The sequence below is a fragment of the Budorcas taxicolor genome, chromosome 2 (genome assembly GCF_023091745.1).
Source record: "Budorcas taxicolor isolate Tak-1 chromosome 2, Takin1.1, whole genome shotgun sequence".
Lineage (NCBI taxonomy): Eukaryota > Metazoa > Chordata > Mammalia > Artiodactyla > Bovidae > Budorcas > Budorcas taxicolor.
Window position 1 is genome coordinate 16772652 of NC_068911.1, and position 18122 is coordinate 16790773.

The 18122-nt window shown below is 48.6% G+C and overlaps 2 protein-coding genes across 5 annotated transcripts in view; one reads left to right on the forward strand and one right to left on the reverse strand.

The window, feature by feature from the left end:
• Positions 1 to 20: 20 nt before the first annotated feature.
• Positions 21 to 3940, forward strand: LOC128068505 (sulfotransferase 1A1). 3 transcript variants are annotated; one of them, XM_052661626.1, is made up of 9 exons: positions 21 to 145; positions 384 to 594; positions 1447 to 1667; positions 1775 to 1900; positions 1989 to 2086; positions 2587 to 2713; positions 2815 to 2909; positions 3399 to 3579; positions 3704 to 3940. In XM_052661626.1, the coding sequence occupies exons 3-9, from the start codon at positions 1520 to 1522 to the stop codon at positions 3814 to 3816; spliced, it is 888 nt and encodes a 295-aa protein (XP_052517586.1). In that variant the 5' UTR covers positions 21 to 145; positions 384 to 594; positions 1447 to 1519; the 3' UTR covers positions 3817 to 3940. The 3 variants fall into 3 exon arrangements, with proteins under 3 accessions (XP_052517586.1, XP_052517578.1, XP_052517595.1); XM_052661618.1 differs by having other exon boundaries at positions 1483 to 1667; XM_052661635.1 differs by having other exon boundaries at positions 1487 to 1667.
• Positions 3941 to 4110: 170 nt separating this feature from the next.
• Positions 4111 to 18122, reverse strand: part of SGF29 (SAGA complex associated factor 29) — a 32362-nt gene continuing 18350 nt past the window's right edge. For both annotated transcript variants that reach the window (XM_052635593.1, XM_052635594.1), the window contains 6 exons: positions 6908 to 6972; positions 5803 to 5932; positions 5582 to 5728; positions 5322 to 5357; positions 5065 to 5227; positions 4111 to 4295 (listed from right to left, as the gene is read on the reverse strand). In XM_052635593.1, coding sequence (XP_052491553.1) covers positions 4179 to 4295; positions 5065 to 5227; positions 5322 to 5357; positions 5582 to 5728; positions 5803 to 5932; positions 6908 to 6972 — 658 coding nt within the window. In that variant the 3' untranslated portion in view covers positions 4111 to 4178. The remainder of the gene's footprint in view (positions 4296 to 5064; positions 5228 to 5321; positions 5358 to 5581; positions 5729 to 5802; positions 5933 to 6907; positions 6973 to 18122) is intronic.

The following is an 18122-nucleotide window of genomic DNA, read 5'->3' on the forward strand; positions in this document are numbered from 1 at the left end:
CTGCCCACGTACATCCCTCTGGACTCTAGACTCGCCCTGTGGTCAGAGCCAGAAGTTCCTGGAATGTTCAGGCTGCTGGGGGCCTGCGGGCTCCCTTCCCCCAAATCCTTGGCATCTTCAAACCTGGCCTGGAGCCGGCAGAACGGTGAGTGCCCCCACATTTCCCCTCCTCTCCCCTGCCCTTTCTAGACCAGGCACATTAGAAAAAGCTGTCTCTTGGCCCTCTCGACAGAGGTGGAGTCTAGAGGGCAGGTCAGGAGCCAGGATTCCAGCTCAAAACACCAAAAAAAAAAAAAAAAAAAAACCTGAAAAACTATTGCACCCTTGCGTCTAGTTTCAGCCCTCTGTTTTCTACACACTAAACCCACATCTTGGGTTTTCAGGCCAGGCTAAGCTGGGTTCCAGCTGAGGAGGGAACTTCACCCTCTCCTTCCTGGAGGACAGCCAAGTCCCAGTGTTGGCGCCAGGCCCCTCCCACTTGAGAACTACAAAGCTTGCAGCTCTGAGAGCAGTCCTGCACTCACCACGCCGCGCCTGTTCTAAGCCCCACGCAGACACAGGCAGGGTCACAAGGCCAAGATCCAGAGAGATCAGGTGAGAGTGAGGTTGGGGGGCAGCAGGGCTGGATCCCGCTCACCTCTCGCTGCTGCTGGCTCTGGCTCCAATCCTGTCATTTGATCTCTCTGCTCCCACTTCTCACATCCCGCCCTTTCCCCAGCTGCTGCTGCTTTCTGCTGCTGCTGCTTTCTCCTGCTGCTGCTAAGTCGCTTCAGTTGTGTCTGACTGTGTGTGACCCCATAGATGGCAGCCCACCAGGCTCCCCCGTCCCTGGGACTTCCAGGCAAGAACACTGGAGTGGGTGCCCTTTCCCTAGGAGTGCTCAACTCAGTCTCCAGCCTGGCTTGAATCCCTCTTTTCCTCGCCCTTCTTTTTCTCTGCTGAGTCATCAGTTTTGCTCATTCACATGCAAAACTCTGACCCCCTAAACAGTTGCTCAATTGGCTGTGTTTTTCTCCAACTGGGAGGGGCTGGTTGGGCAAGGTAGATCTCAGGCCCAGCTGGCGTTTGGGAGTTTTGGGCCCAGGGGAGCTCAAGGGGGAAACAGAGGGAGGAGCCCATCAGAATTAGGCATATAGCAGAAGGGAGAAGACAAAGCAAGCTGGGGGCTGGCCGGAAGTTCAGACAGGCAGGCCCTAGAGGTTTTCTCAAGTGCACATTGAAATCCCCTGGAGAGCTTCCAAAAAACTGCTATCAGGGTCCCATCTCCAGAGAGTGATTTAATTGATTTAAAAGCTCTGCAGGCAAATGAAAATGCAGCCTGAGTTGTGACCCACTGCAGGAACACAGGATCTGGCTTTGAATCCCCGCCCCACCACACTGTGAGCTAGCTCTGTGAGCTCGGGCAAGTGGCTCAGGCTCCCTTAGCCTTGGGTTCTTTACTTCAAGAATTCAGCAGCTGGCACCATTGACATATTGTTCAAGGAAGGAGGCCACCTCCCGGCGCCCCTGAGGAGACAGCATGGAACTGATCCAGGATACCTCCCGCCCTCCAGCAAAGTATGTGAAGGGCATCCCTCTCATCAAGTACTTTGCAGAGGCCCTGGGGCCACTGCAGAGCTTTGAAGCCTGGCCTGATGACTTGCTCATCAGCACCTACCCCAAGTCTGGTAAGTGATGGGGATACCCAGGCCTCCGTTGGGCTGCAGTCCCCACCTTGGGCTGGGAGGGGCATGGCCTCAGCCCTGCTCATCCCCCGTCCGTTCCCACCCACCAGGCACCACCTGGGTGAGCGAGATCCTGGACCTGATCTACCAGGAGGGTGACCTGGAGAAGTGTCAGAGAGCCCCTGTCTTCATGCGGGTGCCCTTCCTTGAGTTCAAGGCCCCTGGGGTTCCCACAGGTGTGTGGCGGGGTGTCGGGGGCAAGCAGAGAGGAGGGAGGTTTGACTGGGGCTCCAGCTCATGGATCTTGCCCTACCTACGGCTTAGGTGTTGAGGTTCTGAAAGATACACCGGCCCCACGGCTCCTCAAGACACACTTGCCCCTGGCCCTGCTTCCGAAGACCCTGCTGGATCAGAAAGTCAAGGTGAATGGCAGAGGGAGCCAGAGAAGGAGGCTGCTAGGGCCATCCCAGCTTTGGCCCTGCTTTCTGGGAAGGTCTCACTTCCTCCAGCCTGGTCTCATCTTAAGAAGGACTGGGTGAGGGGCATCTGCCTGATGCTCTAGTGGGGTCAAGTATCTGGTGAAAACAAGATGCCTCTGTGCAGAGTCTGGGTGCTCACAGGCCTGTGGAGGAGGGGCTGGCATGCCTTGTTCCAAATCCAGACAGAGTGGCGTTGAGGGGATTAGATTAGTATAAAATAACAGTTTCAGGAACCAGCCCAGAGTTCAGCATCAGAGCAGGGTTCAGGTCCCAGCGGGATCTTGCCTGCACCCCAGGACTGCAGGCGAGTCAGCCTTTACCTGCTTCTCCTTTGGCCAAACTGAGAGAAGCTCCCTGGCAAGGAGGCCATAAGGGTGGGGCACCTAGTGCCTGGCATGCCACGTGGTGACGATGCTGGGGCTGGGGGTTGCCTGCCCCTCCAGATGATCTACATCGCCCGCAACGCCAAGGATGTCGCCGTCTCCTATTACCACTTCTATCGCATGGCCAAGGTGCACCCTGACCCTGGCCCCTGGGACAGCTTCCTGGAGAAGTTCATGGCCGGGGAAGGTGAGGCTGACTCTGGAGGAGGGAGGGGGCGGGCTGGAGCCAAGGGGCACCAGCTACAATTCATGCCAACCTCTGTGTCCGGCCATCTGCCCTCTCCCCAGTGTGCTACGGGTCCTGGTACCAGCACGTGCGGGAGTGGTGGGAGCTGAGCCACACCCACCCTGTTCTCTACCTCTTCTACGAGGACATAAAGGAGGTGAGACCACCAGCTTCCAGTTCCCTCTGTGCCACACACCTCACAGGGCCCTGCTGAGGCCCACTCAGCACCCTCCCCTATGGCGGCCCACAGACCAGCCCTCCTGGATCCCCTGGCCAGGACTGAAGAGGAGGAGTGTCCCCTCTGTGGCAGCGCCCTGTGCAGCCCTTTATCTCCTAACGCCCGGGTCAGCAACACATGCAGACATTGATCTGCTCTGTACTGCCAGTGCTTCTTCTGGGACCACCGTTATGAAAGGGGACTGTCCCTCCTCTCAGCCAAAAGGAGCCAGACCTCTGTGATAAAGGATCACAGGGTAGAAGGCAGTCACACCTGCCCCTGGGAAAGAGGACCAGAGGCAAGGAACAGGGCCTGAGGTCTCTAGGCAGAAGTGGCCAGATACCCCCCAGGGTTAGAAAGGCGCCTGCCTCCCTTTTCTGCTCAGCAAGTAATCCAAACCTCCACTGAAGAGCTTCTCTGCTGCTCCAGGACCCCAAAAGGGAGATTCAGAAGATCCTGGAGTTTGTGGGGCGCTCCCTGCCGGAGGAGACTGTGGATCGCATCATCCAGCAGACGTCTTTCAAAGAGATGAAGAAGAACCCCATGACCAACTACAGCACCATACCCACTGAAATCATGGACCACAGCATCTCTGCCTTCATGAGGAAAGGTGAGAGCCGCCCCAGGGGCGGGCGTGGGCATTTGGGGAGGGGGGAAGCCTCAAATGGAGCTGCCCTTTGGCCATTTGGGGCCACCTCTGCGCCCAGGACCTCCTTCCTGCCATCTCTCCCCAGGCCTCACTGGCGATTGGAAATCCACCTTCACTGTGGCCCAGAATGAGCTCTTTGAAGCCCACTATGCTGAGAAGATGGCGGGCTGCAAGCTCCGCTTCCGCTGGGAGCTGTGAGTGGTCCTCTGGAGGCGTGTGAAACAAGCCCAGCCATGGCTTCAGGAAAAAAATCAGATGCATCTGGAGGCGTGTGAAACAAGCCCAGTCATGGCTTCAGAAATAAAATCTGATGTGTGTTAAACAGAGAGCCTCTGTTGGGAGCAAAGAACAAACCTGAACTAGAAGGGCAGATGCCCACTGGGACCCAATGAGGCCATCTCCCCAGTGGCCTCTAGCTCGCCCTAGTGGGGAGGGAGAGAAGGGTCTGGAAAAGCAAAACCCAGGAGACATGGACAAGGAGGAAGAATATTTATTTGATCACAAAATCTTGTGTGTCCCCCTTTGAGGGTGTCAGCTGATTGTGAGTCTACTAGGCCACTTCACTTTTTCTTGGGCTCCTTACAAGCCACCACGTACCGCTGGGCTACATTGAGGGGAGGGGAGTAACCGTCTGCATAGGAGGTGTCTTCAAAAAGGACGGAATAGTCATCCTGGGGCTGCAGCAGAGGCAGACAGGAGGGACTGGTCAGAGAGCTCCAGGTGAGCCCCCCGCCCGACAGCACCACCACTAAGCTTAGTGACAGGAACCTCTGGCTCGTGGCCCCCCAGACGCGCCTGTCCTCATAGTCACTCATAAGTGGAGATGTGTGAACACAGTCCCTGTTACTACAGAACTCCTTCCTCAGTAACAAAAGGCCAAGGGTAAGGGATGAAGAGCAAGGAGACCACCACCTACATGGGTGGGCTGTAACTGGAGGGTGTGGTACCAGGGAGCCTGGGTTAAAGGGATCAAGGACAACCTAGAGGGCAACAGCAAGGATCCCGGAGGAAGAGGCAAGAATAGCCTTCAAACTCTTTCATCAGGTGATCAGCAGCAGCAATGCGGTCAAGAGCATGACAGGAAGCGGTTCAGCTGAGGAAAAGGCAGTGGGGCTGGAGTTTAGGGCTCCAAGACAGGCCCTGGGCATGGAGCGTCCCATCTCAATGCAAAGAGGAGGTTAGACTAGTGTACACATCACGTCCATTCATCTCAGGGCTCGCTAAGGCTCTGAAGCTCGGAAAGAGGAGGGTGGGCCAGTGCTGCCCCAGAAGGCAGGGCTGGAGGGCAGACTACACTGAAGACAGAGCAACTTGCAGGGCCCTCTGAGCTCAGAGAAGCTGTGAGATGAGGACAAGAGGGGAAGGAGGTAGGAAGGTGACTCCAGGAGCCATCTGGCCACCTGGCCCTGATGTTAGGGACGGCCTCTCCTGTGGGGGCTGCCTTACCCGTTGTGGGGGTGTGTGGATCAGGGCACGGTAGAAGCAGGTGGTCTGGGGATACAGGGCCAGCACAAGCTGCTCCTTCTGGAATAAAGCTTCGGGGTCCGTCTCCGGGTTGGCCTTCCACTGAGGCAGTGGGATGATCCGCCGGCGGCTCAGGGTATGTCTCCTGGGGGTGGAGCTGAGGTCAGGTGGGGGCCCCGTCCCCGCAGGTTGGCCGCCCCCAGGCTTCCATGGCCTCCCCTCCCCACCAGCACACTCACTCTTTGCCTTCTTCATCAATGTCGTCTACCTCGTACCTGCGGGTGGACGAAAGAAAGGGCTGGATGCAAAAAGGGGCAGGGTCACAGTCCAAGTCGGGGAGTCGTGAGGAAGGGAGAGGAGGGCAGGGAGGGGAAGCAGTCCCCTGGTCCCCACAGGCACCCAGGAGTGTAACTTTTCTCCCAGCCTGCAGATGGGTGAGTGTGTAGCCCATGCGGCTATGGTGACAGGAGAGCAGCCCATGGGGCTGGGGACCACTCACTTGTTGGTGGCGTGGCTGTAACTGACCACCTCGGCCAGGATCCACTGCTCATCCCCGTCCACGGCCTTCACCCGGGCAGCCACCTTGTCTCCAGGTTTGGCCACGTAGTCCCCAGAAGCCGGAATGGCCCCGCAGAGGGGCGGGGGCCTGAGGGCGGAATTAAAATGTTCAGTCCTAGCCCCACCTTGCCAGCCCCTACCATACCCAGGGCCCGCCCTCACTTGTCACCAGGCTTCCCGATCCACAGGGGGAGGGTCATGGCTGACTGCTGCAGCAGGGTCATGAGCACCCCCCTGCGCATGGTCTTCCGAGGAGGCTCAGAGTCATTGTACAGGCCCGCGATCTTGGCCGCTGTGGGAGAGAGAAAGCCCTCAAGACATCAGAGATAGGGCGCCCACCCCAGCCCTCCCACACTGGCCCGTCAGAGCTCAGCCTGCAGCACCCTGGCCTGAGTGAGCACCAAGGGCCCACGTGCCATCCTGCCCCCTCCTCTAGATGCCCGCAGCGAGACCACCCAGACTGACAGATGGAGAGGTGGATACCCTAAGGGGAAGGAACAGGAAAGGGCAGAAGCTGGGGTTGTGGGGGAGTGGTCACGTTCTAGTTCTTGATCTGGGTGCCAGGAACATTTTGTTCAGTTAGTGAAAAGTTTCAGCAAGTTGTGTGTTCACATCTGTGTTCTTTCCTATTAACATATGTTGTAGTTCAACAACAAAAAGTTTTTAAAAACAAACTCATATGTGGACAGACCCCTACCTCCTCGGGCATGGTTCAACACACCCAGCCACCTCATACAAACCCAGCTGGTGGTGTGACAGCATTTTTGATGGATGAGGAGGTGTGGACTGTGGGCTCACTGGGGCAAGTGACTTGGGAAGGCCCTGGGAGCCTGAGGGATCTGGAAGCCAGTGCCTCATAACTCCATGCAGAAGGCTGGTTTCAAGACACCCAGGGTGCAGCTCTCAAAACACAGCCAGGTTCTCTTCAGAGCAAGAAATGGGAGTGGGGAGAATTCCCTGGCAGTCCAGTGGTTAGAACTCTGCGCTTTCATGGCTGAGGGTGTGGATTTAAAAAAGAAAGAAACGGGAGTGGCAGTAGTGAAGGGAGTGGGGAGTGAGTGCCCCAGACAGTAGACAGAGCAGGGGAATCAGCGTGGTCCGCAGGGAGCACTGGGGACCATCCCCATTCCCTTCCCAGCCCCAGGCTGCTCCTGCTCCGTCAGAAGCCCCTGGACGATCCCACTGGACTGAAGTCACAGGCGCCCCCACAGGGAGACCGACTGTCGCTCTCAGGAACCATCACTCCACAGGGCGGTCTCTAACTCACCAATCCGCCTCTCTTCCAACAGAGACTTGATTTCTGCAATCTTATCTAGGGCTTTCCGAAGGATGCTGAGGTGGGGGGAGAAGGGAGAGAAGAGGTCTGCGTGAAGCACAAAGCACGGACTTCCGTTTCTCGTTACGGCAGGCTGGCCAGCTTGGACCAAGCCTGCTGCTGGAAACCATCAACCCTAAGTGTGTACTTTTTATTCTTAAAAGCACAAAAGAGCGGATGAGATGGGAGGAAGTAGTAGGATAAACAACCTAAGAGGGCTGGTAAGCGAAGTGGAGGGCTCCCTTTGCCTGAGGGCACCACACAAATGCTGCGGAAGGGCTGTTGGGGTGCTGGCAGCCTCTAACAATTGAGATTTTAGAGGACAGAAGTTAGGGTTCGCAGTCTGCCCTAGTCACACATGTAAGAGGAGACACTCTGCAGGGCTATGGGGAGTCGTCTCGGCCCACAGCAGGGCTGGGGGTGGCGGGAACTTGTCCCCACCCCCTGGAAACCCCTGGAGTTCAATTATGGGGGCTCCAGAGTGGCTGGGACCCAAGACACCTTAGCAGAAGTGCACACCAGTCCTTGCTGGAAAAAGGCTTCTTCATCCCAGAGTATGGGGGACCTCCCCCAAAGAGTAGTTCAACAGCAGCGAGCAGCGCTGAATCCACTTCAGGTCATTTATTCTGCGGCCCACTGCTCTAGCAAACCTTTAGTAAAAACCCACGTGTTAAGGAAGGCCTTGGTTCAGCATGAGACCCACAAGAACACAGCATAGTAGGGTCACAGAAGGTGTCCCAGAGGGTGTGACTCTTGTGGACCTGTCAGGCAAAGGCCAGAAGGCTGGGCAAGGGGCAGCCTCGGCAGAGGGAACTGGGCAAATAGAAGCAGCGAGGGATGAACATCTTGCCGCAGGCTCAGAGCATCGAAGCTCAGTGTGGCTGGTGTCAGACACAGGGACCACTCGGCCAGACCCACCATGGGCTTGTGAGTGAGCACTGGGACACAGGGCAACCAGGCAGAGGAGTAAGCTCCAGGAGGCCAAAGGGAACTTGGAAAGTCTGATCACTGCTTCTGGGCCTGTTGGGAGGACATCCTTTTATGTAGTTAGGTCCCAAATTATATTCTGTGAGGTACTGATGGCGTGGTTCTCAGCCTTTGATGGACAGCAGAATGCTCTGGGGAGCTTTTTAAAAAGAATCCTAATTGTTTTAAGAATCCTCAGCAGATGCCAAAACTAGTAGGGGGTAGGGGAGTCTGATGTGAAATGGGCTATGTACATAGTCTCAAAGTATCTAAGATACCTGTCAATTACACAATGAAAATAGCCCTAACTTGAGGAGAAATATGGAAGAGCCCACCTTTACCAGTGAGAGTTTTGCCTTCTAATATGAAGGCGGAGGACATCACTTCCAGAAGCATAAAACCTGAATCTAATTGTGAGGAAACAGCAGACAAATCCAATTGAGGGAGATTCTACACTGGCTTATCATTTTCAGAATGTAAAAGTCACGAGAAGCAGAGATAGCCTGGGAACCGTTCCACATTGAGAGAGACTAAAGAGACAGGAAAACTAATCTGCGCTAGGAAAATATTCTGTTCTTTTGCTATCAAGGTCATTTAACTAAGACCTGTAGCTCAGTTAATAGTTTTATATCAGCACAATATCATAATTTTGAGAAATGTGCTATGGTTGTTTAAGAATGTCCTTTTGTAAACCACATGCTGACTAATGTGTTTAGAGGTCAAGAGGCATCAGGCATGGTGTCTGCAACATACAAGGTTCAGAAAAAAATTTTTTGACTATACAGAGAACAATAAAAGCGAATGTGGTAAATATATATTTACATAAGTCTGATCATATACAGATTTACATAAGTCTGATCATTACATAAGTCTGATAGAGTACTCTTGCCTGGAAAATCCCATGGATGGAGGAGCCTGGCAGGCTGCAGTCCATGGGGTCGCAAAGAGTCGGACACGACTGAGCGACTTCACTTTCACTTTTCACTTTCATGCACTGGAGAAGGAAATGGCAACCCACTCCAGTGTTCTTGCCTGGAGAATCCCAGGGATAGCAGAGCCTGGTGGGCTGCCGTCTTTGGGGTCGCACAGAGTCGGACACGACTGAAGTGACTTAGCAGCAGCAGCAGATCATATAAAAAGTTAATCCCAGTGCAAGAATTCCACCCTAGTTAAATCAGAACCTCTGGGCGCAGCCAGACTTGAGAACTAGTGTGTAAATGTACTCCACTGGCAGGTAAGTTTGTGAAATACTGAGTTAAAGAAATTGTTGCAGAACTTGGCATAGCCTTTACCACTTTAATTTGCATTGTGAATCTCCAAGGAAAGGAATGTAACATTACTGCAGTCCATGGGGGTCTGCAAAGAGTCTCATACAACTTAGCTACTGAACCACAACAAAATTACTGAAATTCCACTGGGGAGGTCTGAGGAAACAATGTTTTAAGATCCTTTACTATTTCAAGAGCAGTTTTCTGGAACTGAAATTTCTGCCTCTCCAACCAGAAAGATCAACCAGAATGACCACCCAGCAAAGCATGGGTCTGTACCTTCTAGCAGGCAGCCTGCCAGCCTGTCAGCACCCCTCAGGGAAGGCCCACCCCAAGAGGCTTGCTTCCCCTGGGATAGTGGAGGAAAGGCCTCTTGCTGGCTGATCCTTTGAAGGGTCCTCAGCCAAGAACCCTGAGCCCTAACTTCCCTCCCCAACCATTAGTAAGGGCCTAACCAGTGTGGGCTCTTTAAAGCAATCCAGTAATGCTGCATACCAGTTCACAGTAATTATTTGATTAGAGTGAACTTTTAAAAAGAAAATGAGTTAAAATTCCTTGTGGGCTTTCTTCTCTCTTGCTGAGATAGTTGGAATTGTGCTTGCAGACGCAGACAGAAAGCAGCTAATAAGCCAAGGGGTGCTGCACAGATGGAACTGCCCGGGAGCTGCCCACCCTCTGGCCACATACAGAAGAAGGAATCTAGCAGCAGTGCTGGCTGCGGGGTCTCCCTCAGCCCCAGGCCCAGTGGGAGGATAAACTCAATAGACTCTAGACTTTCAGGCACATGGCTTCTCTGCCCCCCTGTAACTGGTCTGTGTCTGCGTATGACCCTGCCAGGCCTGAGAAGGGACAATACCTTCCCTCCAGCTTCCCAGCGGACACATCCTATGATGGATAGAGACTGTCAGGAAGCAGTTGACAGGAGGCTTCCTGTGTGCTGTTTTGGATCTGTCGTGAATCCTCTGTTTCTTATTAATTCCTGAATATTCAGGAATTAAGAGGAGTGGCAAACCGCTCCCAGGGCTAAGGAATGCATGCATTTCCTTCGTTAGTTTTTCCATACAGTGAGAAGTAACTAGTTATGACCCTCTTCCTTTTTATGAACCATTCGGTAAAAGTCATTATTTACAACCCTCTCTCTTTGATATGGATTGCCTTATGTTTCCTTGATAATTTGTAAGTCTGGACTTTTGATCTTTATCTTTGCTGAACAAAGCTACCTTGTAAGACAGTATATATACCCACACTATGTTGAATAAAACACCTTTGTTCCATCAGAGAGAGCTTGGGTCCCCATGTCTTTCTGTTTCTCTCCCTTTCTTTCTCTCTCTCAGGCTAATTCTCTGGAGCGCAGAAGCCTGCTGAGCTCACTTTCTTGCCCAGGCTTGCAAGACCCTCGTGAGAGGGCACCCTGTGCCTACGTGAAGCAGTGCAAGCCCCGTGTCAAGGGCTTTAGTGGTTTTCTGCATAAACCAATATCAGCCTCTTTCTCTCTCTCTTTTATTTTCTTATCGTCGACTCCAGACCACCAGGTTCCAGTCCATTAAAGGACCTCAACAAGTGGCGCCCAGAACAGGGACCTGGTACACGTGGCAGATTCGGACGGAGTGACCTATTGAGGTGGGTAAGTACTAAGACATGGGACAAACGGCTGGAAAGCCCCATCACTTTTCTACTTTACTTCATCACTTATTAAAAGTTCAGGGACTTTCAGTTTCGTGCCAGCGAATAGAGGCTTGCCTTCAGACAGTGGTTGAATGTAGCCCTTGGTTCCCTGACGAAGGTAGTTTTGATTTAGAAATTTCGCACCAGGTCAAAGAGAATGTTGAACAAGCCGCCAGACAGGGAAAAAATATTCTGATAGATTTCTGGCCCCTATGGGCTCTCATTAAAGCTGTGATTCTGCCATTTCAAGGTAAATTCTAGCCCTCCTGATAGTCAGCAACAGGCAGAACACTTATTACATGAATATGAATTAGATGATGAAATCTTACAAAAGGCCCAATTAGAACATAAAATATTTCAGAGTTTTCCTATAAGCCCTGCCCTGGTTGCTCCAAGCACTCCTCCCCTGCCAGCGGGCACAAATCCCAAAGTCTCTCCCGTGCTAGAACCTAATGATTCTGGCAATAACTCCCCTAAGACACCTTTTGACATTAAAACCGACAAGACCTTTCTAAATAACAATAGTAAGTTTTTACCACATACTCTTAATTGTAAAATTTGCTACCTACTCACTCTCCTTCATGACAGAGGCTTTCTGAATTGCTGGCTTTACAAGTCTCTGAAGCCGATGGTTTCTCCGCCTTTCCAGTTTTTAGAAATCCTGACGCTCAATATGAGGGTATTAACTTTTATCACATGCAACAAATTAAAAGCTCTCCTTAAACCAGGAGAATATCTTCAGTGGATAATGTGGTTTCATGATAAAGCCAGAGACCAGGCTAACAGAAAGGCTTGAGCTGGTGCTCCCCAAAATCAAATTACTTTTGAGATGCTAACTGGTACAGGACAATTTGACGCTGCTGCTGCTGCTAAGTTGCTGCAGTCGTGTCCGATTCTGTGCGACCCCATAGACGGCAGCCCATCAGGCTCCCCGTCCCTGGGATTTTCCAGGCCAAGAATACTGGAGTGGGTTGCCATTTCCTTCTCCAATGTATGAAAATGAAAAGTGAAAGTGAAGTCGCTCAGTCGTGCCCAACTCTTAGCGACCCCTTGGACTGCAGCCCACCAGGCTCCTCCGTCCATGGGATTTGAGATGTTATCTGGTACAGGACAATTTGACACTACAGAAGCTCAAATACAGTGCCCTCCTTTGTTACATGAACAATTAAAAACAGTGGCCCTTGAAGCTTGGGATCAAGTTACTCCTCAAGGGAGCCTACAGGTAGCTACACTAAAATATTGCAAGGACCTGATGAAACATATGCTGATAGTTTAGCTAGCTTCGAAACTGCTATTTCCCGTACTGTAATTGGAGAAGAAGCCAAAGGCAACTAGAGAAATTACTTGCTTATGAAAATGCAAATCAGGAATGTCAAAAGGATTATGTGAAGGCAAGTTGCAATCTAGGATCAGAAACTCAAAAGATGCAAATGCTAGCTGAAACAATGGTTGCTGCCTTAAGAAAGGGAAATGAAGGATGCTTTACATGTGGAGATAAGAACCATTTAAAAAGGGACTGCCCTAAGAAAACTACTAAAAAACCTCCAAAAATCTCCCCCCACAAACCTTCGGTCTTTTACTTGGCTGATCTAGTTTGACTTCTAAAGGAATTACTGTTCTCCCTGGGGTCATTGATTCAGATTATAAAGGAGAAATTCAAATTATGATGTCATCTCAGATTTTACAGCAATTCAAAAAGGGGGATAAAATTGCTCAATTACTTCTTTTACATTTCTATTAACTCCTCTAATGATGTACGGACGGGCGGATTCGGCAGTACAGATCAAAAACAGTCCTTTTGGACATCATTAGTATCTGAATTTGCCCGACCGACTATAAATATCAAAATTAATGGTAAAGATTTTCTGGTCTCCTCGACACTGGATCTGATATTACTAGTATTTCCAAACATTTATGGCCCAAATCCTGGCCTGTACAAAAAATTTCTTGCCTAACTGCAGGGATTTCTCAAACCAATTTATCAGAGTACTCAAATTTACCCATGTGAGGGACCAGAAAGCCAACCTGCAACATTAAGACCTTATGTGATAGATGCACCCCTTAATCTAATAGGAAGGGACTTACTTATGCAATGGCAAACTCAGATATACATTCCACATTTTTCCTAGGGGCCACTGCTCATTTAAGAAATAATACAATTATTAAAATAACTTGGAAGAATGACAAGCCTATTTGGACAGAGCAGTGGCCCCTCAAGAATGAGAAATTACAGGTGGCTAAGGAACCACCCTTGTGGCAGAAAGTGAAGAGGAACTAAAAAGCCTCTTGATGAAAGTGCAAGTGGAGAGTGAAAAAGTTGGCTTAAAGCTCAACATTCACAAAACGAAGATCATGGCATCCGGTCCCATCACTTCATGGCAAATAGATGGGGAAACAGTGGAAACAGTGTCAGACTTTATTTTTGGGGGCTCCCAAATCACTGCAGATGGTGACTGCAGCCATGAAACTAAAAGACACTTACTCCTTGGAAGAAAAGTTATGACCAACCTATATAGCACAACTAAGGTCCGTCTAGTCAAGGCTATGGTTTTTCCGGTGGTCATGTATGGATGTGAAAGTTGGACTGTGAAGAAGGCTGAGCGCCAAAGAATTGATGCTTTTAAACTGTGGTGTTGGAGAAGACTCTTGAGAGTCCCTTGGACTGCAAGGAGATTCAACCAGTCCATTCTGAAGATCAGCCCTGGGATTTCTTTGGAAGGAATGATGCTGAAGCTGAAACTCTAGTACTTTGGCCACCTCATGCAAAGAGTTGACTCATTGGAAAAAACTCTGGTGATAGGAAGGATTGGGGGCAGGAGGAGAAGGGGACAACAGAGGATGAGATGGCTGGATGGCATCACGGACTCGATGGACATGAGTCTGAGTGAACTCTGGGAGCTGGTGATGGACAGGGAGGCCTGGCATGCTGCGATTCATGGGGTCGCAGAGTCGGACACGACTGAGCGACTGAACTGAAGGAACTTATAGATACACAACTAGAATTAAAGCATATTGAGGAATCTTGTTCTCCTTGGAACTCTATTTTTGTTATAAAAAAGAAATCTAACAAATGGCGTCTCCTAATAGACCTTAGAAAAAATGTATCTATGAAACCTATGGGTGCACCAGGAATCCCATCACTTACCCCTGTTCCTCAAAACTGGCACATTATTATTATTGATTTACAAGATTGCTTTTTTAATATACCTTTACACCCTTCAGACTGAGAGAGATTCGCTTTCTCTCTCCCTCATCCTAATCATATCGGACCTCATAAACGGTACCAATGGACTGTACTGCCACAGGGGATGATGAATTCTCCCACCATGTGTCAGTCCTATGTAGCTAAAGCCCTTGAGCCTGTGAGAAAACAATTTCCTAACTTTCTTGTTATTTACTATATGGATGATATATTGTTTTCGGCTCCATCTATCTCAGAAACTCAACACATGTTTGATATAGCTCAACTATGCTTAAAAAACTCTGGATTAATCATTGCCCCTGAAAAAATTCAAACCTCTACACCTTACCATTGCTTGGGGTTTGTTGTTAATAGACAATGTATTACTCCTCAACTAACTCAGATCCGTACTGATAAATTATCAACCTTAAATGATTTTCAAAGGCTCTTAGGTGATATAAATTGGATTAGACCTTCTTTGCTACTGCTGCTGCTGCTGCTGCGTGGCTTCAGTCACGTCCGACTCTGTGCAACCCCATAGATGGCAGCCCACCAGGCTCCCTCATCCCTGGGATTCTCCAGGCAAGAACACTGGAGTGGGTTGCCATTTCTTTCTCCAATGCATGAAAGTGAAAAGTAAAAGTGAAGTCACTCAGTTGTGTCCGACTCTTTGCGACCCCATGGACTGCAGCCCACCAGGCTCCTCCATCCATGGGATTGTCCAGGCAAGAGTACTGGAGTGGGGTGCCATCTCCTTCTCCAAGACCTTCTTTAGGCATTGCTAATTATCAACTCAATTTAATACTTTAAAAGGAGATCCTGATTTAAATAGACCTCATTCACTTTCTCAAGAGGCATGAGACGAACTCTATTTAGTGCAAAATAAATTACAAAAACAATTTCTTACTCGAGTCAAACTAGATTTACCTCTAAAATTATTTATACTCCCCTCTCTTCATTCTCCCACAGGACTTCTTACCCAACAAGAACACCCAGTAGAATGGATCTATACCCATTTTAGGGTTAAAGTCACTTACACCCTACCTTGATTTAATTGCTCTAATCATTATCAATGGAAGAAATAGGACTAAAACGCTAACTGGCTCTGATCCTCATAAAATTGTAGTACATATCAATAAATCTCAATTTGAGAACGCATTACAAACTTCTACTGATTTCCAAATAGCTTTTCTGGAATATTTTGGAGAAATTTCATTTCATTATCCTTCTGGTAAGCTGTGGAATTTCTTCAAAAATACTGAATTTATTATTTCCCACATTATCAGCTCACAGCCTATACCACAAGCTGAGGTTTTTTTTAATACAGATGGGACTAAAAATGCCAAAGCTTCATTCTGGTCTCTTAAGGAATATAAAGTCTTTCAGACTAAATTTCATTCTGCTCAACAAAAATGAATTATATGCTCTTATTCAAGTTATTTGCCTACATCCTTACTCCCTTAATATAGTCTGACTCTATATTCAGTTTTTGTGTTACAAAATACAGAAACCTCCACCATAAACTCCAATCAGCCTATTATTCAACAACTCTTTTTCGAACTACAATCTGTTGTTAGAAACCGCAATTCTCCCATTTATATTACACATATTCAAGCACATTCTTGCCTTCCTGGCCCCATGACTCATGACACTCCAGAGGAGAAGCATGCTCTGTTGCATAACAATGCTGGCTCCCTACACCAGCTATGGAAAATCCCATACCACCAGGCTAAAGAAATTATTAGTAATTGCTCTACTTGTAGATCCCTACATCTTCAACCCATTGCACAAGGTATTAATCCTCACGGTTTGCAACCTAATGAACTATGGCAAATGGATGTAACTCATTGCCCTGAACTTTCTCCATTTTCTTTCTTGCATGTCTGTATCGACACTAATTCTTCTTTTATTTGGGCCACACCTCTTCGTGGTGAGGCTACACAACACGTTACAACTCACTTATTAGCTTGTTTTGCTGTAATGGGAACTCCTAGTTCTATAAAAACAGACAATGGCCCTGCTTATATTTCTAGACACTTTAAACAATTTTTACAATCTTTTTCTATTAAACATATTACAGGTATTCTGTATAATCCACAAGCACAAGGCATAGTCAAATGAGCACATCACACACTAAAGTTGCAAATAAAAAAATTTAAAAAGGGGGAATACACAGGAACACTACTGTCTTTCTTATCTAAAGCAGACTTTACTAGATTCCAACTAAGATATTTTCTAAACCTATAACTATTGTTAATACAGCTTTATTTGTTTTAAATTTTTTAAACTTACCACAGGGAGATATCTTAACAAGAGCAGAAAGGCATTTCGAGGAATTGAAGGACACTTCTCTTCCTCTGCCCATTTGGTACGAAGACGGGTTAACAAAACAGTAGAAATCTGGGAAACTAATCTTACAGGGAAAGGGGTATGCTTGTATTTCCCCAGATGGATCCAACAAACTCACATGGCTTCCTCTTTGGAAGATTCGACCCAAGGGGGCCTCTGGCCTTCAAAATAGAGATGAAACAACAAAAGCCCCAGGAGGAAGAAATTCCAATACCAGCCACGGCGGCTCTAAAGCTCTCTGGGAAGCACCGCCCTTGGTAGCATCAACCTTATGATCTCCCCACTTGGGGACAAATAAAACCCTTACTAATTGAGCTGAAAATTTGGTCTCTCAACAGGGAATACCTCGGAGTCCTGAATACATTCTCCTGGCAATGCTCAGTCTGCTTGCCTGTGCCTCCCCCGTTCAAGCTCTAACTAATCATACTTACTGGGCTTACATACCCAGCCCCCCTCTACTACAGGTGGTGGTTGAAAGGATGGAGAGAGGACCAATCATTTCAACCAATGACTCTATACAATGCCTGCTCCCTGGAACATTAAAGGGCCCTCACACCCTTCAAAGAATGAAAACTAATTAATATTTCTCTAGGTTGTGAAGTCCTTCCTTTGTGCCTGGGCCCAGCAGAATTATGCATAAACGTTAGCTAACAAACTTGGGCTTTTGCCCTGCCTCCCAAAAAAGATTTTTGGATGTTGTTTGGATTATTTACTGCCTTTTCTTTGTCTGTGAACCATGTTTATACTACTGAGACTTTAGGGAAAGAGTTAGGGAAAGAACAAAGAACATTATGCAAAGAGTTTACTTATAAGAACTTTACATATACTCCTGTTTGTTGGGACAAATGTCAAGCCAAATCAGGAAAATTAATGTTTGTGGCTAATCATATAACTGTTGATTGGGGACCCCATGGTACGTGGTTATCTAACTGCTCAGATGTTAACAGCACTGTGTGTGACCACACTGCTCAAGCGGCATGGAAGGTTAATGACACTGCGATGGGGCACTACCATGACAGAGGGCTTCTTGGGTGGCTTGACGGTGGATTGGCCCCACCTAGTCCTAGGATTGTCCTCGATAAACAGAGTGGGCCTGAACAATGGGACATTTGGAAACTTGCTGCGAGTACCAAAGAACTTGGGACTTGGGACCGGACATTTCACAGGGACCAGTCGTAGTCAAAGTAACTATTTATTTCACTATAATCAATCATATTTTATACAGGCCTGTGTCCCACTTCCTTTTGTTATAGCCATAGGAAATTTACAATTCAATAAGACTTTACGTTCTGTAACTTGTATTAATTGCAAACTATATAGGTAAGTCCTCTATTTCTTTAAGAAATGATTCCCTTTTGATTCTTCGATCTCGACATAATTTGTGGTTACCGATAAATCTCCAACAACCCTGAGAAGAAGGTCCCATGGCTGGACTTGCTTCCAGACTACTTACTAAACTGCTCCAACGATCTAGACGATTCGTTGGATGGCTGATTCTTGGCATTTTGGGGTTAACAGCTATTTGCACCACTGCTGCTGTTGCTGCTTTACACACCTCGATTCAAACACATAATTTTATCCAAAATTGGACTGAAGATGCTCATAATATGTCGGCTACTCAGGCTCAGGTAGATGAGGATATTCAAGAGGAAATACAGGAACTAAAAACAGCCATCAAATGGGTCGGAGATCAATTAATAGATTTGCAAAAACAAGTGATACTAAAATGTGATTGGAA